The 23,891-nt window shown below is 41.0% G+C and overlaps 1 protein-coding gene across 1 annotated transcript in view; it reads right to left on the bottom strand.

Moving 5' to 3' along the window:
* Window positions 1-23,662, bottom strand: part of CHRNA7 (cholinergic receptor nicotinic alpha 7 subunit) — a 120,901-nt gene extending 97,239 nt beyond the window's left edge. The window contains exons 1-2 of the mRNA XM_004285278.3: window positions 23,514-23,662; window positions 23,085-23,224 (exon numbers count right to left, since the gene is read on the bottom strand). Of these exons, the coding sequence (XP_004285326.1) occupies window positions 23,085-23,224; window positions 23,514-23,559 (186 nt within the window). The 5' untranslated portion in view covers window positions 23,560-23,662. The remainder of the gene's footprint in view (window positions 1-23,084; window positions 23,225-23,513) is intronic.
* Between the last annotated feature and the right edge of the window lie 229 nt (window positions 23,663-23,891).

Raw genomic sequence — 23,891 nt, forward strand, 5'->3', positions numbered from 1 at the left:
ATTATCAAAACCTGGGATTTAGGGAAGTCCCAAATTTGCAGTCAGACAGACAGACGTGCAGACAGCCTGAAGACCCCACTTGCAGCTGGTGTCTGAAGCAAGAGCACCTCGTTGGGAATCATGCCCTTTACTTTGTGGGGTTTGATGCCAACACAGAGTAGTCAGGGTCAGAACTGGACTGAACTGTAAGACACCAGTTGGTGTCCGAGATTTGTTGACAGAACCCGATAGTGAAGGAAAATACCAGTTCAACGTTTGCCAATTTAGTTACAAGCACGAAGACAAATGCTTCTAAAGATAAGGTCACTAAAAATGTGGATGAACCAAGGAGAGCAACTTACACTTCTACTTGAAAGTTTAGGGATGAAACAATGATTGTTATATGAAAAATTCAACAACTAGGAAAAGACAATAGCATTAACCCTGAAGAAAAATAAAAAGTAATACTACAAGATAAATGCAATCATAGCCCACTACTTGGCTCATGTGAACAGTGATTTCATAACAATTTTAATATATACACTGTAAATTAACTTAACCAAAAATGATAATATAACTTCATTGGGAGGATAAGGAATGAAAAAAGGAAGTATATTACTTATCTGGTGGGGGGGGGTGAAAGGACAACTAAATCCTCACCTTCAGTATTGGGAAGTCCTTAGATATTGACCACAACTCTAAACCAAAAAGCAGTAGTTGTTATAAGCATTTTATTTAGAGACACAGATGCAAATCTCAAAGAAACACCCAGAACTGGAATCAGATGCTTCTGGAAAATGTAAACAGAGAGAGAGGTATAAATAGGTCTTGTATAACTATTTCAGTGTTTAACCTATGTGCAAGAATCATATTAACAAAAATACAACTTTTTTAAAAAGTATCACTACCCACAACAGCACTGTGATGTTATCACAGGAAGCAGTATAATTTAAGGGGCAGAACCCAAGAGATGTGGCGGGGTTCCTGAGCTCACACAATTACGGAGGATTGGATCCAGTTTGAAACTCTGTTCTTATGATTCCAAATCTTGTGTTTCTCTCTCAACCTTCCTAGTAGCAACCTGTCAGTAAGTAAAGTGTTTTGACATCACAGGAGTAAAAAAGATTAATTCTGATTGGCAGGGATTGGGGAATCTCTTTATAGAAAGTACCCTTTAAACTAGTCTTTGAGCCATCTCAGGCTGCTCCCTGCCGGCAGGGAAAGTGCCTGGACCATATTCCTCCCTCTTCTCCTGCCACTACCTGACTTCCTGTCTGGGGTGGGGGAAGGATGGAGCTCCTGCAGTCCACCCACCGCATGATCCTGATGTGGGGGTCTGGCGAGCTCTCAACAGTCTGTAAACCATCTACAATTTCTCAGCACCTGGTGGCCCCACTATTACAGCTCCCATAAACTGCACCAATGTGGGTGTGCAATCAACAGAATAAGGTGAATAACAGTACATTTGACAGGGCTCACTGCAGTGTTACCAAACTCACTGTCTGTGTGTATGTCTGTCTGTCTACGTATTTTTGCCTTTCTGAGTACTTTTAAGTCCTTCTCTTGAAAGTGGCACACATCTGGAAGTTTTTAAAAGTGAACCTGGGGCTGCTGGTTTTAAGTAAGTGTGTCTACCCATTTCACAATAGAGTGATTATGGATGAGACTGGGCTTGCTCTGTCATCATGTGCTGCTGTTTTCCCACAGTATTTCGTTGTACTTCTTAAAACCATTTCTAAATATTACTGGAATGTTCAAGTTTCTTTGTTCCAGTTTCCCCTCAAGATTTCAAAATGTTAGAACATCTTTCTGCTCATATAGTGGTTATTTAAAAATTTTGAAAACATATATTTTCATTTATATATATACAGAGAGAGAGAGAGAGAAATACACATATTTGGGTTACAGATTGCTATTAACATTTCAGGGATGGTTGTTGTTTGACACAATTAAGCTTGATGGAAATTTTTTTCTGACCTCTGACTAGTTTTTCTTACACCCCACTTACTTTGGTTAGGGTTTGTTTTGGTTTTTGCATAACTGGAATACATTACCTAGCAATGCTTTCAGATAATCTGTGGGTGGTAAAATGTGGATGGATCCTTGCATATTTGAAAATTTTATTTTTCTACTTGGCTGTGTAGAAATTTGGGGATAATTATCAATTTCTGACATTCTAGCCTACTGTCTTCTCAAAATCCAGTTTGGCAATTATTCTTTGGCGAATGATTTCCCTCTGTTCTGGATGAATTTAAGATTTTTTTTTCTCATCCTTGGTGCGTTGAAATTGAAGTGCTCAGTGGGTCTTCTACATCCAAGTTTTCATGTCTTCCTTGAACTCTAGAAGCTTCTTTAAAAAGATCATTTATTTATATTTTTACTTCCCATTTGCTCAGTTATCTCTTTCTGAGATACTTACTAGGCTCAGGTCAGAATTTATTCCAATGCCTGCTGTCAATCCGTGGTTTCCAAATAGTTTCCCATTGACAGGCTTCTTGATAAAAGCAGATTCAGGTCTGGAGTGGGAGGTACAAGACAGCCTTGGGACACCTCACTTTATTTTGTTCTAGAAAGCAGAGCAGCTATCAAGGATCATAATGACCCTACCAAAAGCACAGGAGTCACCTTGATAATCTGAGCATCAGAAACAAAAATAACTGGAAGGAAATAAGACACATCAAATACCCCCCAAAATTATTCAAAATAATAATAAAATCTCATTGGTCATCTATTTGGCTATCTTGAATACTGTATAACATATTTAAAAATTAAAAAACAAACAAAAATATCCCCAAACAAAAAATATGAAGAATGCCTGGGTTCAAGTCCCAAAATCTTCTCTGCCTATACAAGAATGGTCCTAATAATATAACACCTCATTCATAGGATCAAAGAAGAGACAAAAATTAGGTATGTGAAAGTGTCTGAAAACTTTAAATTTACACGCATAGAAATGATGCCATTTTAGGGCGCTTTTCAAATACAGACACTGATATACACCTAAAAATCTACCTATTAGCAGGGGAAACAGGCCCTGAATACCCCCCAGCCCAGGTCTGAGGCAGGAGATGGATGGGCTCCAGGCTAGGCATTTACAACTGGCCTCCTATTTACATTTCTTCTGGCCAGAAAAAAAGTGGGCTTCAGGCCAGATACTTACAATTAGCCTCCTGTTTGCATTTCCTGAGACAGCAGATAGGTGGGCTCCAGGTTAGATATTTACAACCAGCCTCCTGTTTGCTCTCCAAAATGAAAGTAACAACAGAAACAGTGTAGCTAGCCAGGCTTTATCTCCTGCAGACACCTTAAGATAACAGTCATGGCAGGAACAGGGGGCTAAATCTTGTTTGAGTAAAGGATCAATAGGTCATATATTTCCCTTCCTTGGAGCAAAGGAGACACTACACATGGGCAGAAAGGCTCCTTGGGGTCAAACAGGAAGGAGGCACCACCCCATAATATGTGATGCTAAGGCAGCAGCGTCACAGGCCTCTGGGCTGGAATCCATCTGGGAAAAAAGTTTCCCACGCATGTTGGGGAGGGCCCTAGGGCAGGTCAAGTGTGGAAAAAGAAACCAGATAATTGGCCAAAGGTAAACAAGGACCTGAAGAACTGCCCTATATGAATGATTTAACCACCTCTTCACTGTGCTCCTCCTCAGCTCCTCCTCATTAAGGAGGACGCCCACACCCTTTCTCTCTCTCTGCCTTGCTCCTATCTTCACTAAACAAACTGTTTCTCTGTGTGCTCTCCCATCATGCTGTGTCTCTACTAATAAACTTTGTAGCTGTTTTTACAGTTTTTGCCTCCCTGAGAAATGCATTTTTCACTGGGGGCAAGAGCCAGGGGAAAAAAATAGCTTCTAACCTCTAGCCCTTGCTGGTCTGGTGGCTAGGATTCCTGGTTTTCATCCAGGCTACACAGGTTCAATTCCTGGGCAGGGAACTAAGATCTCACTTCACACCACCACTCAATGCTGCCTCTCCGAGATGAGGTCGACACCCACCACCCTTTCCAGATTTCCTACAACGATGAAGATAAACTCAGAAAGAGTCACATTTTCCTCCAAAAGAGCAGCCTTTCTGAAATAGGTGCAATCTTTCCAATCCAGAGAAAGCCACATCACATATCCCATCGTACTATTCCCCTCCTCTATTTGAGATTAAGTTTCAAGCTCTTTAAAAGTATTTCTGTCTAATTCTGTGTGCTTTTTTTTGTGTGTGTGGTACGTGGGCCTCTCACTGCTGTGGCCTCTCCCGTTGCGGAGCACAGGCTCCGGACGCACAGGCCCAGCAGCCATGGCTCATGGGCCCAGTCGCTCTGCCGCATGTGGGATCCTCCCAGACCCGGGCACGAACCCGTGTCCCCTGCATCGGCACGCGGACTCTCAACCACTGCGCCACCAGGGAAGCCCCTGTGTGCTTTTAAAGTGACATCTGAAAAAAAATGGAGGGAGCCGGTGGAAAGCTGGTTTGTGATGACACATCAATGACCAGCTGCTCCCTGCAGATGCAAACCACCACGGGAAAGGAAACACATTTCCTGTCATGAGTATTCATTCCCTTTCAGTTTTTAATTTAATCCACTGCCTATAATTTTTCCTGTCATCAACAATGAAGGTGCCATCTGCACACTGTTGCTCTAATGCATGCCCAATTGTTATTGACAAAGAAGCGTCCTGGGCAGTGGCCATCACATTAATTGTTCCATACATGGAACAGGAGGAGGGGTCTAACTGGCCTGACGCCCTCCAAGGGAAAGAAAGGAGGTAAGGGGGACCTTCCTGCAGCTGGGTATCAGTCCAACTCCTGGACAGAGAGCTGCCTTCAATGCCTCTCATTCCTGAGACCAGATGTCAGTACAGACTGCTCCCGGGTATAAAGACTTCCAGAGAAAAGCCTCTGGTGCAGTTTCCATTCACTCTGGAACTTAAAAGCACAAGACCACTAATACAGAGGATAAGCCTGATTCGGAGATATTCTCCTATTTCTAAATATCTATGCTGCATGCAATTTTGTCTATAGAATGTGCCCCTGAAGACTAGCCAGAAGCACTTGAATGTCTGCAAATATCGGGATTCTCTGGGCTTTGTCTGTTTTTTTATCAACATGCCTGTTATTCTTTAGTTGCCATCAAGGAATTCTGTTGATCCTCAATCTCCAGATATTTTAGGCAAATATAAAATATTGTCCTAAATGATTCAGTCATAATTTGCTGAATAGCTACAACATTTAATGAAAAAAATCTAAGAGTAATGTTTTTGGATTAAAAAAAAAAAACCTTGTAAAATAGTTTTTTAATGTTTTCTCAAGTTTTAAAGTTTTGGACCAACTGATTTTTAAGACCCATAAAATGTTTCATTTACTAATATATAAGCTATAAATTTTTCAAACTAACATACCAAAAAGTTCATTACCTCATTAAGGCTGTCTTTGAAAATAGTCAGTACAGAACTGTTTTAAGTTGCTTAGGACACGGGAATTTTTATTTTTCTCCAGTGTCAGATTATATGCATCCAAAACAAAAATAAAAACAGAAAATCCATCTCCATCTCATTTGTGAGCCATCAACATCCATCATAAGACCCTGCTTTGAGGTACACCTGCCAGTCCTAATAAATAAACTCATTCTGAAAAGAAGAATATCTCTACCAAAAATTTTCAAATAATCGAGCTTTAATCCTAACAGGAGTCCGAAACTATTTGATATTTTAATAGCTTTCTTAGAATAACTGCATCTCCTTCTACAGGGTCTATATTGAAGGAAACATTCATTTACATTTAAATAAATCATAAATGTAAGAAGTATGTAAAATGCTCATTCTTGATTAAGTCAAAGGTGTAGCCATGGAATAGGACACTACAACTTCTAATTGTATTTTTTTTTAGATAATACCTTGAAGGCATATATTCAATTCACTAAAAACCATTTGAAGGACACGCTCATACACCTTTCCAAGGAACTGCACTGATTTAAGAAAATGACAGACACAATTTTGCCCAAGTCTTCTCCAAACTATCAGTTTGAAGAAATCCATTAAATATCAAAATGAGAGGGGGAGGAACCAAGATGGCGGAGTAGAAGGACGTGCTCTCACTCCCTCTTGCGAGAACACCAGAATCACAACTAGCTGCTGGACAATCATCGACAGGAAGGCACTGGAACTCACCAAAAAAGATACCCCACATCCAAAGACAAAGGAGCAGGCACAATGAGACAGTAGGAGGGGTACAATCACAGCAAAATCAAATCCCATAACTGCTGGGTGGGTGACTCACACACTGGAGAACATTCATACCACAGAAGTCCACCCACTGAAGTGAAGGTTCAGAGCCACACGTCAGGCTTCCCAATCTGGGGGACCGGCAACGGGAGGAGGAATTCCTAGAGAATCAGACTTTGAGGCCTACTGGGAATTGATTGCAGGACTTCGACAGGACTGGGGGAAACAGAGACTCCACTCTTGGAGAGCACACACAAAGTAGTCTGTGCATCGGGACCCAGGGGAAGGAACAGCGACCCCAGGGGAGACGGAACCAGACCTACCTGCTAGTGTTGGAGGGTCTCCTGCAGAGGCGGGAGGGGGGTCATGGCTCACCGTGGGGACAAGTGGGGGCAGCAGAAGTTCTGGGAAGTACTCCTTGGCGTGAGCCATTCCAGAATCTGTCATTAGCCCCACAAAAGCGGCCAGGTAGGCTCCAGTGTTGGGTTGCCTCAGTCCAAAAAACCAACAGGGAGGGAACCCAGCCCCACCCATCAACAGTCAAGTGGATTAAAGTTTTACTGAGCTCTGCCCACCAGAGCAACAGTCAGCTCTACCCACCACCAGTCCCTCCCATCAGAAAACTTACACAAGCCTCTTAGATAGCCTCATCCACCAGAGGGCAAACAGCAGAAGCAAGAAGAACTACAATCCTGCAGCCTGTGGGAAAAAAAACCCATCCACAGAAAGACAGACAAGATGAAAAGGCAGCGGGCTATGTACCCGATGAAGGAACAAGATAAAACCCCAGAAAAACAACTAAAAAAGGTGGAGATAGGCAACCTTCCAGAAAAAGAATTCAGAATAATGATAGTGAATATATTCCAGGACCTCGGAAAAAGAATGGAAGCGAAGACCGAGAAGATGCAAGAAATGTTTAACAAAGACCTAGAAGAATTAAAGAACAAACAAACAGAGATGAACAATACAATAACTGAAATGAAAAATACACTAGAAGGAATCAATAGCAGAATAACTGAGGCAGAAGAATGGATAAGTGACCTGGAAGACAATATGGTGGAATTCACTGCTGCGGAACAGAATAAAGAAAAAAGAATGAAAAGAAATGAGAACAGCCTAAGAGACCTCTGGGACAACACTAAACTTAAGAACATTCGCATTACAGGGGTCCCAGAAGGAGAATAGAGAGAGAAAGGACCAGAGGAAATATTTGAAGAGATTATAGTCCAAAACTTCCCTAACACGGGAAAAGAAATAGCCACCCAAGTCCAGAAAGCGCAGCGAGTCCCATACAGGATAAACCAAAGGAGAAACATGCCGAGACACATAGTAATCAAACTGGCAAAAATTAAAGGCAAAGAAAAAATATTGAAAGCAGCAAGAGAAAAATGACAAATAACATACAAGGGAACTCCCGTAAGGTTAACAACAGATTTCTCAGCAGAAACTACAAGCCAGAAGGGAGTGGCATGATCTACTTAAAGTGATGAAAGGGAAGAACCTACAACCAAGATTACTCTACCCAGAAAGGATCTCATCAGATTGGATAGAGAAATCAAAAGCTTTACAGACAAGCAAAAGCTAAGAGAATTCAGCACCACCAAACCAGCTCTACAACAAATGCTAAAGGAACTTCTCTAAGTGGGAAACACAAGAGAAGAAAAGGACCTACAAAAATAAACCCAAAACAATTAAGAAAATGGTAATAGAAACATACATATCCATAATCAGCTTAAATGTGAATGGATTAAATGATCCAACCAAAAGACACAGGCTTACTGAATGGATACAAAAACAAGACCCATATATATGCTGTCTACAACAGACCCACTTCAGACCTAGGAACACATACAGACTGAAAGTCAGGGGATGGAAAAAGAAATTCCATGCAAGTGGAAATCAAAAGAAAGATGGACTAGCTATACTCATATCAGATAAAATAGACATAAAAATAAAGAATGTTACAAGACACAAGAAGGACACTACATAATGATCAAGGGATCAATCCAAGAAAAAGATATAACTATTATAAATATATATGCACCCAACATAGGAACACCTCAATACATAAGGCAACTGCTAACACCTATAAAAGAGGAAACAAACAGTAACACAATAATATTGGGGGACTTTAACACCTCACTTACACCAATGGACAGATCATCCAAAATGAAAATAAATAAGGAAACAGAAGCTTTAAATGACACAATAGACCAGATAGATTTAATTGATATTTATAGGACATTCCATCCAAAACCAGCAGTGGATTCTTTCCTCTCAAGTGCACATGGAACATTCTCCAGGATAGATCACATCTTGGGTCACAAATCCAGCCTCAGTAAATTTAAGAAAATTGAAATCATATCAAGCATCTTTTCTGACCACAATGCTATGAGATTAGAAATGAATTACAGGGAAAAAAACGTAAAAAACACAAACACATAGAGGCTAAACAATACGTTACTAAATAACCAAAAGATCACTGAAGAAATCAAAGAGGAAATCAAAAAATACCTAGAGACAAATAACAATGAAAACATGACTATCGAAAACCTATGGGATGCAGCAAGGGCAGTTCTAAGAAGCAAGTTTATGGCTATACAAGCCTACCTCAAGAAACAAGAAAAAACTCAAGTAAACAATCTAACCTTACACCTAAAGGACCTAGAGAAAGAAGAACAAACAAAACCGAAAGTTAGCAGAAGGAAAGAAATCATAAAGATCAGAGCAGAAATAAATGAAATAGAAACAAAGAACACAATAGCAAAGATCAATAAAACTAAAAGCCGGTTCTTTGAGAAGATAAACAAAATTGTTTATCCTCAAGAAAAAAGAGGGAAAGGACTCAAATCTATAAAATTAGAAATGAAAAAGGAGAAGTTACAACAGACACTGCAGAAATACAAAGCATCCTAAGAGACTACTACAAGCAACTCTATGCCAATAAAATGGACAACCTGGAAGAAATGGATAAATTCTTAGAAAGGTATAACCTCCCAAGACTGAACCAGGAAGAAACAGAAATATGAACAGAACAATCACAAGTAATGAAATTGAAACTGGGTTTAAAAATCTTCCAACAAACGAAAGTCCAAGACTAGATGGCTTCACAGGTGAATTCCATCAAACATTTAGAGAAGAGCTAACACCCACCCTTCTCAAACTCCTCCAAAAAATTGCAGAGGAAGGAACACCCCCAAACTCATTTTACGAGGCCAGCATCACCCTGATACCAAAACCAGACAAAGATACTACAAAAAAAGAAAATTACAGACCAATATCACTGATGAATATAGATGCAAAACTCCTCAACAAAATACTAGCAAACAGAATCCAACAACACATTAAAAGGATCATACACCATGATCAAGTGGGATTTATCCCAGGGATGCAAGGATTCTGCAAATCAATCAATGTGATACACCATATTAACAAATTGAAGAATAAAAACCATATGATCATCTCAATAGATGCAGAAAAAGCTTTTGACAAAATTCAACACCCATTTATGATAAAAACTCTCCAGAAGGTGGGCATAGAGGGAACCTACCTCAACATAATAAAGTCCATATATGACAAACCCACAGCAAACATCATTCTCAAAGGTGAAAAACTAAAAGCATTTCCTCTAAGATGAGGAACAAGATAAGGATGTCCACTCTCACCACTATTATTCAACATAGTTTTGGAAGTCCTAGCCACGGCAATCAGAGAAGATAAAGAAATAAAAGGAATACAAATCGGAAAAGGAGAAGTAAAACTGTCACTGTTTGCAGATGACACGATACTATACATAGAGAATCCTAAAAATGCCACCAGAAAACTACTAGAGCTAATCAATGAATTTGGTAAAGTTGCAGGATACAAAATTAATGCACTGAAATCTCTTACATTCCTATACACTAATGATGAAAAATGAAAGGGAAATTAAGGGAACACTCCCATTTACCATTGCAACAAAAAGAATAAAATACCTAGGAATAAACCTACCTAGGGTGACAAAAGACCTGTATGCAGAAAACTATAAGACGCTGATGAAAGAAACTAAAGATGATACAAACAGATGGAGAGATATACCATGTTCTTGGATTGGAAGAATCAATATTGTGAAAATGACTATACTACCCAAAGCAATCTATAGATTCAATACAATCCCTATCAAATTACCAATGGCATTTTTTACAGAACTACCACAAATCACCTTAAAATTTGTATGGAGACACAAAAGACCAGGAATAGCCAAAGCAGTCTTGAGGGAAAAAAACGGAGCTGGAGGAATCAGACTCCCTGACTGCAGACTATACTGCAAAGCTACAGTAATCAAGACAATATGGTACTGGCACAAAAACAGAAACATAGATCAATGGAACAAGATAGAAAGCCCAGAGATAAACCCACACACCTATGGTCAACCAATCTATGACAAAGGAAGCAAAGATATACAATGGAGAAAAGACAGTCTCTTCAATAAGTGGTGCAGGGAAAACTGGACAGCTACATGTAGAAGACTGAAATTAGAACACTCCCTAACACCATACACAAAAATAAACTCAAAATGGATTTGAGACCTAAATGTAAGACTGGACACTATAAAACTCTTAGAGGAAAACATAGGAAGAACACTCTTTGATATAAATCACAGCAAGATCTTTTTTGATCCAACTCCTAGAATAATGGAAATAAAAATAAACAAATGGGACCTAATGAAACTTCAAAGCTTTTACTCAGCAAAGGAAACCATAAACAAGATGAAAAGACAGCCCTCAGAATGGGAGAAAATATTTGCAAACGAATCAACAGACAAAGGTTTAATCTCCAAAATATATAAACAGCTCATGCAGCTCAATATTAAAGAAAAAACCCAATCCAAAAATGGGCAGAAGACCTAAATAGACATTTCTCCAAAGAAGACATACAGATGGCCAAGAAGCACATGAAAAGCTGCTCAACATCACTAATTATTAGAGAAATGGAAATCAAAATTATAATGAGGTATCACCTCACACCAGTTAGAATGCGCATCATCAGAAAATCTACAAACAACAAATGCTGGAGAGGGTGTGGAGAAAAGGGAACCCTCTTGCACTGTTGGTGGGAATGTAAATTGATACAGCCACTATGAAGAACAGTATGGAGGTTCCTTAAAAAACTAAAAATAGAATTACCATACGATCCAGCAATTCCACTACTGGGCATATACCCAGAGGAAACCGTAATTCAAAAACATACATGCACCCGGATCTTCACTGCAGCACTATTTACAATAGCGAGGTCATGGAAGCAACCTAAATGCCCATCAACAGATGAATGGATAAAGAAGATGTGGTACATATATACAATGGAATATTACTCAGCCATAAAAAGGAACGAAATTGAGTCATTTGTTGAGACGTGGATGGATCTAGAGACTGTCATACAAAGTGAAGTAAGTGAGAAAGAGAAAAAACAAATATTGTATATTAACGCATGTGTGTGGAACCTAGAAAAATGATACAGATGAACCGGTTTGCAGGGCAGAAGTTGAGACGCAGATGTAGAGAACAAACATATGGACACCAAGGGGGGAAAACCGCGGTGGGGTGGGAATGGTGGTGTGCTGAATTGGGCAATTGGGATTGACATGTATACACTGATGTGTATAAAACTGATGACTAATAAGAACCTGCAATATAAAAAAGCAAACAAATAAAAAAACTAATACTAAACTTTCCTTGGGTAATTTGTATGGAAATATGTTAATATAAATGTTTCAGACATCACATGAATTCTCTAAAAATCTTATATGTTTTGGTATAATGTTATAAGTCATAATTCTAGTTATTACTTTAAAATGTATATCTCAGAAATTTAAAAAAATATATCAAAATGATATTGCAGAAATACTGACATGGATTTGTGAATCAAATAATTAATCAAAAAGAGAAAATAACATATATTTTGCCCATTTGCTTATTTGCTGATAAGAGTATCCTTTAAGTTTCTAGCTTAAGATGTCAGCTTATACTGATCTATTTCCCCTTTCCCCCCAAGACCACTCAAATTAAAATAAAGAAGGGAAACAGTATGTCAATGAAAACATGTTGCCTGCCAGATCAGGAAACAGAGGATGTTGCAGCCATCAAGCCATCATATTACAGCCTCCCTGGGTGGTGAGCCCTGAGGGAACGTGGGATGGAAACAGGATGCCCGCCATCAAGCAGTCGGTCACTGCAGCCACCCCCAAACATGCACCCTGAGGAGACTCAGGATGAGAAAGCACAGGATACTGGCCCCAGAGAGCTGAGGTGCATATCAAAGGAATGATTTCAGTGAGCCCAGACTCTCGCATCTTCCCATACATAGAAAAGCACTGAATTCCTTAACTTGAGATGTCTGGTTTTCTTTAATTAACAGTAATCTTCTGATGTTCTGACCACTTGGTCTTTGTTGCAAAAACTCCCATATACCCTGGCTCCTCCCTTCCCTCTTCAGAGACGAGACGTCGCTCAGAGCTACCTGAGAGGCTGCCTCCCAGGCCTAAGTCCTCAGTCCTGTCCACCAAATAAAACATAATTCTCAACTTTTAGCTTGTGCATTTTTTTCAGTCGACAGGTATAAACTTCCCAAAACAAAGAGAATGGGAATGGGGCCATAAAAAGACAAGGTATTTCAATACACTACAAGAAGAGAACACACACACAGACGGAGGTTTGGTAACTGCAAAAGCAGATGAAGGAAGCCCTGTGCTGAACACTGGGAAGGGGGCTTCAGGATGGAGGTAGCAGGTCTGCCAGGTAGAAACCCATAGAGTTCAGAAGTGCCCTGAGTCTGGAGGAGGGCAGGGAGTATGGAGTGGAGCTGTCACAGGTGAATTCAGAGAAAGCTTTGTCAACTCCCTTCTGACAATAATGAGCAACCAGGTTTCTCCTCACTCCACGGAGTGAAAACTCAAACAAACTGATCTGATCAGTGAGCGCTGTACAGTACAATATGGTAGCCACTCCAAAACGTGGCTCGAGTCGTGGATGTGTGGCCAGTGCTGTGAGCCTAACACACAGGATTTCCACAGCTTAGCTCTGCCCTCCCCTAAAAGCATTAACCGTCTCATTAATATTTTTTATGTTTGCTACCCATTGCAACTTTAATAATTTAGGAATACTAGGCTAAGTAAGATACTTATTAAAATTAATGTTCCCTGCACCATTTTCCTTTTTAAATGTGACCACCAGAAAATCTAAAATCACATCTGGAGCTGATATTACATTTCTATTGGACAGCCCTGAATTAGGGAACAAAGAAGCTAACGAAGAGGAGAAACTAACACAGTAATGTGAAGCAATTATATGCCAATAAAGATCTATTAAAAAAAAGAGGTGCCTTGAAGCAAAGCATTCAGTCCTTGAGCATTTAGGGTCCTCAAAAATGTAACAGCCCCCATCTGATATAGCACTTCTATCAATGTTTCTGTTCCCAATTTAAAAACAGGAAGAGAATACTAAGAATCAGAAGGCACTTTAGGAAGTCTTGCCAAACAAATAGTAAAAATAAACAGAAAGACAAATAAGCAAAATTAAAAGAAAGGAAGAAAAGTAACCCTACCCTAGAAGAAATAACATTGTTTGGTTTAAAACAAATGAACTACAAAAATAAAGAAGGAAAGGACAACCCTCCAAGCGGTATCCTCAGAGAAAGAGGGGCAAATGTACAAAGGACAGAGGGAACAGCAAAAGGAAGACACAGAGGACGGACAGCGTGACCAAAGACATCGGGAAAGGAAGGTACAATAAGGTTTGGTGAAGAAGATAAAAAGGGAGAGCATCTCAGCTTGACCCCAGATCAGCTGACAACAGGAACACTCAACTGAATGGCATGGAAGCCACAGCACTAAACCCACACAGAAGGAAACAGGTGCTTAGAAAAATGGTTTTGCAGAGAACAGTGCTTACACTGTCACAGAATCGTGAGGGCTGCTTTTTTTTTTCTTTTTAAGTTGAATCAAGCCAACTTTAAATTACAAAGAAATTAAATATGGCTAAAGAATGGAATGTACATGTTACCAACATGGAGATGGAAGGACTTCGAGAGAAGTAGGGACAGAACGGGAGTGATCATAGAAAAGGAAAACTGAATTCCGGGTGACAGAAATAACAAGAAGCTTTAAGACTGTCTTTTTTTATTTTTCACCAAGTTAGTTTGTAGATATAGTTAAGATTACTCTTAATTTTTTATTGAGGTAACTTTTTAAAATTTATTTTATTGAAGTAGAGTTGATTTACAATGTTGTATTCGTTTCTGCTATACAATAAAGTGATTCAGTTATACATATACATTCTTTTTCATATTCTTTTCCATATGGTTTATCACAGGATATTGAATATAGCTCCCTGTGCTATACAGTAGGACCTTGTTATTTATCCATTCTATATGTAATAGTTTGCATCTGCTAATCCCAAATTCCCAATCTATCCCTCTGCCAACCCCTCTTCCCCTTAGCAACCTATGTCTGCGAGTCTGTTTCTCGTTCTAGATATGTTTGTGTCATATTTTAGATTTCACATAGAATTGATATCACAATATTGGTTTATAACATCATATAAGTTTGACCTATACATTACATTTCAACTTCTGTACACACTGCAGCATGCTCACCACCAGAAGGTTAATTTCCATCTGTCACCATCCTGTTGATGCCCTTAACCCATTTTGCCCTTCTGAAGATGCGAAAGTGAGCAGTGGAAGAAGTGAGAACAGAGGTTAAGAGAGGAGGTGGGGAGAGCTGTGAATGAGCCAAGTTCATATCTGTCATAACAGGCATTCACAGAAAATGGGTAACGTTGATCAATCCAGGAAGAGGACTATAAACAGAGTATTAAAATAGGAGTCATAATCAGAAACAGAGGCAGCTGAAGGTTTTTGGGAAATGGTCAGCAATGGGAAATGTGGAGAGGGCCCAGGACTTTTCAGAAATCCTTTACTGTTGGCTCTGTAAATGCTGTGTGTGCCCTGCTGACATTTATTTGTGTGTGTGTGTTCCAGTAAGACTTTATTTACAAAAACAGGCAGTGGGCAGATTTTTAATCTGTGGGCTATAGTTTGTAATCCCTGCTTTATTCATTTTTACTACTTTGCATCTGCTAACCCCAAACTCCCAATCCATCCCTCCCCTACCCCCTCCTTGGCAACCACAAGTCTGTTTTCTATGTCTGTGAGTCTCTTTCTGTTTTGTAGATAGGTTCATTTGTGTCATATTAAAAATGGCATAGCCCCTACATTTTCTCCGTATTATGCACACGCTAAATAACTGAAATGTCCGTTTGGGGGCAGACACAGTGGATAATACAATGTCTAAATGTGAGAAAGTTCACCAATTGTGCAGTCATTACACTAACAACCCTTAAATTATCCTTGAAAAACAAAATAATCATCAGTCGAGATTTCCACGTGAAGGTAAAACAACAACAACAAAAAGCCTGTAAAAGCAAATATACAGGAAAGTATCTTCATGAGCTTGAGGAAGGGTAAGACTTTCTAAAGATAACATGAGCCCTAAACATAGAAGAAACGAATTACAAAATTAGGCAATTAAGAATTTCTGTTCATCAAAAGATACCATTTATCTGTAAGCATATTCTACTTCAATTAAAAGTTTACAAAAGAGGGAAAGAACATGAAGAGTGAAAAGACCAGCCAAAGAGTCAAAGAAAATACTTGCAAAAATATTTTACAAAGGGCTCATGTCCATAATACAGAAAAACTCATACAAATACCAATAAGGAAAAAACAAAACCACACACACACACACACACACACAACACACACAAAGATAAAAATAGGCAAGAGATATGAATAAACACTTTGTAACACTTTGTAAGAGAAGATGATATCCAAGTGGAAAATTAACAAATGAAAATGTCCTCGACTTTATTGGTAATCAGGAAACTGCTAATTAAAATCACAAGGAAGTATCACTCCCCACCCACCAGAATGGTAAATTTAAAAGACTAAAATCCAAAGTGTGGGTGATTATGTAGAACAAGAAGAATTTTTCAGACGCTGCTGGTGAGAATGTTAATTGGTATAATCATTTTGAAAAGGGTTTGGCTTCATCTGGAAAAGTTAAAGATATGGCATCCTATGGCCTGGCTAGTGCCCTCCTATATATATACATACGTGATAGAAATACAAATACATGTGCATCAAAAGACATGAGCAATTAGAATATTCATGGCAGTGTCCTTCATAAGACAAAAGCTAGAAACAACTTAAATCTCCATCAACAGAATAACAAATCATGTTATATCCACTTGATAAAAATGAATAAACTGCAGCAACAGGCAAGAACTTGGGTGACTCTCACAAAAATAAAAGTGAGTAAAAGAAAACAAAAGAATACATATTGTGTGCTGTGTGATTCCACTTGTATAAAGTTCTGGAGAAGGGCAAAACTAAACCCTTGCACTTGATTTCATGTTAATGGTTTTCCAGTGGGAAAAAAGGGGGGAAGAGACGTCCTGGGTGGTGGTTACCTGCGTGGGTTCACTGTGATAATTCACCAAGTTGGTTTTGATATTGTGCTACACGGTGGATACATATTACACTGCAATTCAAAGTTGAAGATGACTTCAAAAATGAAATCTGCCTAAGAGCTAGCCAGCATATTAAAGGTTACTGCAAATGTCAATAAAACATCTTAAGAAAAAACAGTGAATAAAAGAATGTTTCCAGAACAGTGATTTCAATTGTAAATGTTATCAATTTGAGTTTAATCAATCAGTGAGCAGCCTCGGATTAATTTGCTTAATCTGAGCCCCTCCATATGACACACTGTATGTGTGAGCTTCTAAAGACGGCTGCAGTAGAGTAGAAAACCATTTTACGATTCTGACGTTTCAAAACACCTGGAACTCAACCTGACCACTTGCCTTCTCTCCACAAAATAAAACAAACACATTTATTCTTGCTCAGACACACACACACAAGGGGGGATGGGTCAGCTCCTCCTTCTACTACCTGACTACCTGACTCAGAGCACGGAGTCAGCCCTGTGTCCAGGCCTCTCCCACAGCCTCCTCCCCTGCAGGATTTTAAACAATTCCTTACTTAATTTCATGTTAGTTTCAGCCAATTATTTGGCTCTCTGGGAGCTATGACTCCATGGCTTTTGCTGTAACTTCTAGCTTTTTCTCTTGGAAACTTAAGCATAGTATGTGATGTCTTATGATATCCAAAAACATATTCAAAAAGGAGAGATAAGAGTAATAGGGGTGTGTGTGTGTGTGTGTGTGTGTGTGTGTGTGTTTATATACAAATAAATGTGCACATGCAAACTTTTTTACAATGGTTTTGGTTTTTACTTTGAGGGCTCTTTTTGCTAAAACAGTTTATAGCTAATGTAGAGTGGGAATAAGGAAATCACTGAAATAAAGAGCATGGCAATCAGAAAGTTCCAAATTACTTTCGTCTTCTCTAAGAAGTAAAACACTACCTAATCCTGATAAATCAATAAGGGACCAGAGATTTTCACTGGCATCTCTCCATGACAAGACCACTTCTCTTCCTTTAACAGCATGTCAAGGATGAATCAGGAGCTCTGCGAGAACTGAGCCTCTGGGGAATATCTTCAGGGGTAGACTTGAAAGGCAACATTTACAAGAGAGCTTCCTTTATTAAAAGTGCCCATAATCCCCAGCCTATAAAGCTAAAAGAATTTTGTACGTTTATGTTCCAGAGCCATAAAGAGGTTTAAGAGGGATACAATTTCTACCTTAATAAATCTGGATCAATTACAAAGGTGCATGGTAAACAAGTTTTAATTTAGAATTTCAGTTCTGCTACCAGCAATGATGAACAAGGTAGTTCTCACCAGCCCTCCGGTGAGAATAATTAGAAAAATGCAATGATCATGTGCATGAAGGCACCAGATAACTAGCAGGGCAATGATGAACAGCAGGGCCAAGGTCCAGAAAAGGGAAGTTTAGGAAAATAACAGGATCTGGGGCCATTTTTCCAGAGCCATGTGATGATTTCTAAAGCAACGCCTACAATGCCAAAAGTTTAAACAGATCTTGGCAGACTCAACAGCTAGCAGGACAAATAGGGGTGCAGGGTCCACAGAATAGAAGGAAGACCCTGCTAAACTCTCTATTTGCACACCCTAAAACATATATGCAAAATTCAGAAACTAACCAGCCCTCCCAGGAAGGAAGCCCAGGTCCTCCTCTACTCAGTCACTAACTGGATTAAGGTGATTTGTGCTTGCTGGTAGCTACAGCCTGTGTGTTGGTCAGAAGCAAACATAAAACTAGAGGGAGGTAGTGTCAAGATCTTCAAATTATCTCTGTGATTTTTCACATACAAAATCTGGGATAAAATTTAAAAGCATCCAGGTTTAGAAGTAACATCATGAATCATTTCAATAAATACTTTGTGAGAGATTTCTAAAATAAAAATAGGAACAGGGATTGAATATGCAGTGATAGTGAGAGTTATGTAATAGTGGGGAAAGAACACAATTTTGTTTTAAAACTCAGTTTATTACTTGGCCTATTTACGTCACTTTAAAAGTAATGCCTGCTAATATTGTTTAAGGCACCATAATGGTGTTATGCTATTTCAATTTTTAAATATTTCTCTAAACATCCCAAAACACAGAGAAAAGACAGCCTGAACTGCACCAGAAGGCCTTGAGTGATGGTGATTTGGGTGATTTTCCCCCCTGCAGTCCTTTTTTTGTTTAATTTGATTTCTTGCACAAAACACATATCTGTAGCTGTAAGAAATACCATTTATAAAAACATTATTAGGATAATTACATAACTGCACCTTGGGTTTTCTTCATAAACTGTCTTCAAGGTGTGCAATTTTTACAGCAAATATTTGGTAATATTAAGTTAGAGTTGTAGCATTTTACATAGTGAACAGTAAATATAAAATCATAAGTCTGACAAACCAGAGCAGAGGCCAAGGGATTTCAGATAACACACAAGCCCTCAGACACTGGGCTCCACACCCATGCCTGCCCTCTGCAGTAGCAAACCCCAAATGCACAACCACTTTGTTCTGCTGTCTTGTGACTAAAGCTTCTAAAAAGTTGACTCTGCAATCCCAAATGTACAAAAGAACAAAAATCATCCATGCATCATTATATGTTATACATTTCCATATAATATTGTGTTGATTCCTATTATTCATTTTAAATACCTTGCCTTCTGGCCATGCTTTCATAACTGTACACATTTATTTTATGCAAATCAACACTCGGAATGGCCTTCAGATATATGTGTACAGGTGAATGACTAAATGGCATGCACAAAGGAGAAATATTATGGAAACTGTTGGTAGTTTAAGAACCTTACACTTGCATCACTTCAAAATGATTTCTTAGGTATTATCTCATTCCCAGCCCAGATACAAGCCCATGAAGTAAATTAATAATCACCATAAGTCAGAGTATGCATTTAGGTACTTTCACTCAATAAATTTATCTATATACCTACATGAAGTTCACATACACAGTTATATATCATAGATAGTATACCCAAAATGCCTCTGGAATCTGTCCACGTCTCCACATTCCCACAGTGACCATTCTAGTTTCGACCTCTTCATCCTTTGTCTACACTTTCTCTTCTCTTTAATCTGTCCCACACATACACTGCCCTTAGCATCCTCGATCTAAACACAGATCTAGCAACATCCCTCCTCTTGATTAAAAATCCACCACCCCTTCCCATGCTTCACCTCGTGCCTCACCAAGGGTGCCTGGTAAAACTATCCCTCTAAAAACACAGGCCTTTGTCTTTAGAAATTTATGCACATTTTTTTCATTCTAGTCTATAATTCATACTTATTGGATTGAATACAAATATAATGGTTTGGACTGTTTCCATTTCTAGGAAAATATGCAATGGCAAGCTGGTCTTGCAGCTTCACAAATCCTCTAGCACACCACCACCTCCGCCTCATGTCCTGGGAGATACCCAGGCGAGAGTCCAGGGCAAAATGTAAACTCTGCAGAGCCACTTGACACACCTCACATTCAACACCTCTTCTGTCTACAGTATGAACTCACCTCAGCCCTCCCACCAAAAGATAACCCCATCCTTGCAAGGTGTGTTTCTAGAACATCATTCTTACAAAAGGGTACCTAAGAGAAAGTTAGTAGTTTTGTTAGTATGATATCCCTCCTTTAAAACATTCTCAATACACATAGCACATTCAAGTTTCTGAAAAGTTTTTCAGCAAAACCCGCAGCGAAGATCAACTGGGAGCCAGTGTCCCACAGAACACACCTTGTTGAGGGTGTGCTGTCCTCACCCCACTCTCATCTTTCCTCACCCTGTTCGTCTCACCTGGAAAGCCTTTCTTATTTTCTCCAACTGGCAAACTTCTACTCACCTTTAGAAATCTAATTCCTAGCCATCCTGGCTGGAAGTAAATATTTCCTACTACATGCGTCTGTACCACTTTACCGACATTTGTGTTCAATTACACATGATGTAATTTTGGATTTACACGTCAGTCTCCCTAGATAGACTGTGAATTCTAGAAGTAGAAATAATCCCTTAACCAGGTATAAGTTTGCAGAATCTAGCAACGTCCACAAGTCCTTCAATAAGTGTATGTGGAATAAGTTGATAAACAGGTAAATGATCTTCCATGAAAATAAGATATGTAGAATCACACATTATCTCCCTATTACTCCCACCAGGAAATCTCTGCTGGCAGAAAGGGCAATAACAAGATTTGGGAGAAAAAATGTTCTCTACAACAGCCCAGTCAGAATGGGCAAAGGACCCCTGGAACAAAATTTGTAAACAGAACCTGACAACAGTTAGGGCTCTGCCACATGAATCACTTATGAGTCACTGTATCTCTGTCCAGGGTCCCAAGAGTCTGGCTGGAAAGCCCTGGCTCTGCTTCAAAACCAGACAGAGCCCAGTCCTGCTGGAATACAAATGTTTGCATATTTCATTATTTCTAATAGAGAGACTTCCTTTTCACCCAGGATCTCAGGATAGTTACATTCAATCAGTTACACTCAGGCAGTTTAAATAAATTAAGCTGACTTCTTTCTGCAAAAGAAGTTACAGATTCTAAAGGAGGCAGGAGATGCAAAGGGCTTGCAAGGCAAATGTGGATGTTCCACACAGCCCTGCCTCTAACCAATGAGCAACCTTGGGCAAGAGACCACACCTTTCTAGGCACTGACATCCCAAACCTTGAGTTCAGTAGCTACATAATGAAGATCAAGCAAACCTTCAGTTAATCACCAGTGTGTGGCAAGCACTTTCTCTTATTTAATCCTCTCAAAACCCTGTGAAGTGAGTATTATTATTCTCATTTTACACATGAGGAAACAGGGCTTAGAAAGGTAAAGTAATTTGCTCAAGGCCACTCCATGAGCTCACAGGATTGCTGCGCTGGGAAGTCAAATGCATTCCCGGGTAGATCCACAGTGAGAACAATGTATTAACTGGAAAATACAGACTCAGGATGTTTAAGAAACTTTCCTCAGAACAACCAGCCAGAAACGAGCAGAGCCAGAACCTACCAAAGGTCCCAAGCACAAATCCTGAGCTCTCTGAAGTAACAGAGAAGCTGCTGCATAAAGCACTTGCCTCCCCAAATGCCGCAGGCTTGTGCTGCTCCAAAGCCCCTGTAACTCCATTTCTCCACCACGGCTCCGCCTAACACCGGGGCAGCTTTCCCAGCCCCTCTTCCCCTAACCCCATATCTCCATCCTTTCCCCTTTCCTGAAGCCCAAGCTCTGTAAACAGGAATTTTTGCCCTGGTAACCCACGAGACAGCACTTGTCTCCCTTTACAGCTCTCCTCTGTGATAACCTGCCCACGTCATCGCACGCACGTTCAATATTTTGAAGCATAGGGTCTATCTGTAGAAGGAAGTACATATTTAACACAGGTGTCATGTGGGAAAGCAAGCCATTCATCACAGCAATTTAACTAAGTTACGTGATGCAACATACATCAGTGTAAGAGAACGGGCACTCTTTATTTTCAGGACTATGAAATCTTACCTGTCTTTTTACACCTCTAATCTGCACACCTCTGGAGGCTCTTAGCACTTTCTACCTATTGTAGCTATTCTCACACTCCCTTCCTACCACATTCTTCCCTCCCTGAAACAGCGTCACACCTGTACACTTCTCCAGAGCACAGTCCAATGAATGCCTTGTACAGGCTAGACACTGAAACCCATTTATAATGACTTAAACACTTTTGTAAAATATTTATATCGTATGAGGATGTGCCAACTGAATATCCAATATCCATATTTAATATGTGACAACTGAATATCCAAAGCAGTCTAGAAGAGCAAAAGAACAAACTTACCCAGATATTACACAGATCTGCCAATTGAAGTGCGCAAGCCCGTGGGGCTGAAAGCAGCTGCCTGAAGGTGCAGACAAGTGTATCCCGGAGGCGGAGCTTTGCTCATCCTCAAAGCAAGACGACCCGCACTACCCTCACCAGGAAGGCAAAGAATGCCCATTACTGGAATTGGGGAGGGGGTCTAAATGCTCAGAGTTGGCCCTTTGCCTGGACAGATGAACCAGCTGCAAAGCCCAGGGCCAGGCCTCTACCCAGAGAAGGTGCATACCACGGGCAGCAGAAAAGCCTAGAAATGTCTAAATTGACTCCAAATGTCGGACTGCATGCCAATACTTATACCATAAGGGGTACTAATACGTGATCATTCAGACCTGTTCTTGAGGATTCCCGGCTCGGGACGGAGACACTTTCGTCCTGAGTTTCTAAACCGAGGGCAAGGCGGGTCTGAAGTACCCGCGCACAGGTGGCCGGGTCGCGCGCCAGGCTCCTCCCAGGCGACCGGGGAAACCGAGGCACGCGGCGGCGGGCAGGGCCGGGCCGGGACTCACCACGTCCATGATCTGCAGAAGGCTCAGAGAAAAGTAGACGGTGAGCGGCTGCGAGTCGTTGGCCACGGGCCTCTCCAAAGGATTGTAGTTCTTGACCAGGTCCTTGTAGAGCTTCCTCTGGAACTCGCCTTGCAGGGACACTTCAGGAGAGGAGAGAAGAGCCGGGAGGGCTACTCAAGGAAGGCCAGAGGGGATGCGCCCCGCGCACCCTGCCCGCACCCCCGGCCGCCCAAGCAGCGCAGCCCAGACGCGCAAGGCTCGCCTTCCCCCGTCACCGCCGACAGCGACCACCGCCGACAGCGACCCCCGCCGTCCCCGGCGGGAACGAACCCCCAAACCCGGGCCCGGCGCGGGGCGCCCCAAGCCACCCGGGATGCGCCCGGGATTCCGCGAACGAAGAGTGGAGGGCGGGGAGACCAGCGGCTTTACCGTGCAGGAGCGACGCGGCCAGCACCAGGCACAGTAAGCGGCGCATTTTGGGGCTGGAGCTGCGCGTCTCCGAAGTCGGCCCGGGCCTGCGCCTGCGGCCGCAGAACCGCTTCTCGCGGTTCGGCTCGCGCGCCCTTAAAGAGCCGAGCGCGCGCCCCCGCCCCGGCCACCCCCGCGCGCCTCTCCACGTGACGAGCCCCGCCCCCGCCCCCCCGCGCCCCTCCCACCCGTCCCTTCGAGCCCACCCCCCCGCCCGCCGGCCCTCGGGCGCCTTGGCGGCCGCAGTGGGGCACAGTAGCCCGAGCGCTCCCGGGGAGGTGCGCCCGCGCCCCGCCTCTGTCTCCACCAAGCGGTCCCCGCGCTCCAGAGGCTTTCCAA

Source organism: Orcinus orca, chromosome 2 (assembly GCF_937001465.1).
Source record: "Orcinus orca chromosome 2, mOrcOrc1.1, whole genome shotgun sequence".
Classification (NCBI taxonomy): Eukaryota; Metazoa; Chordata; class Mammalia; order Artiodactyla; family Delphinidae; genus Orcinus; species Orcinus orca.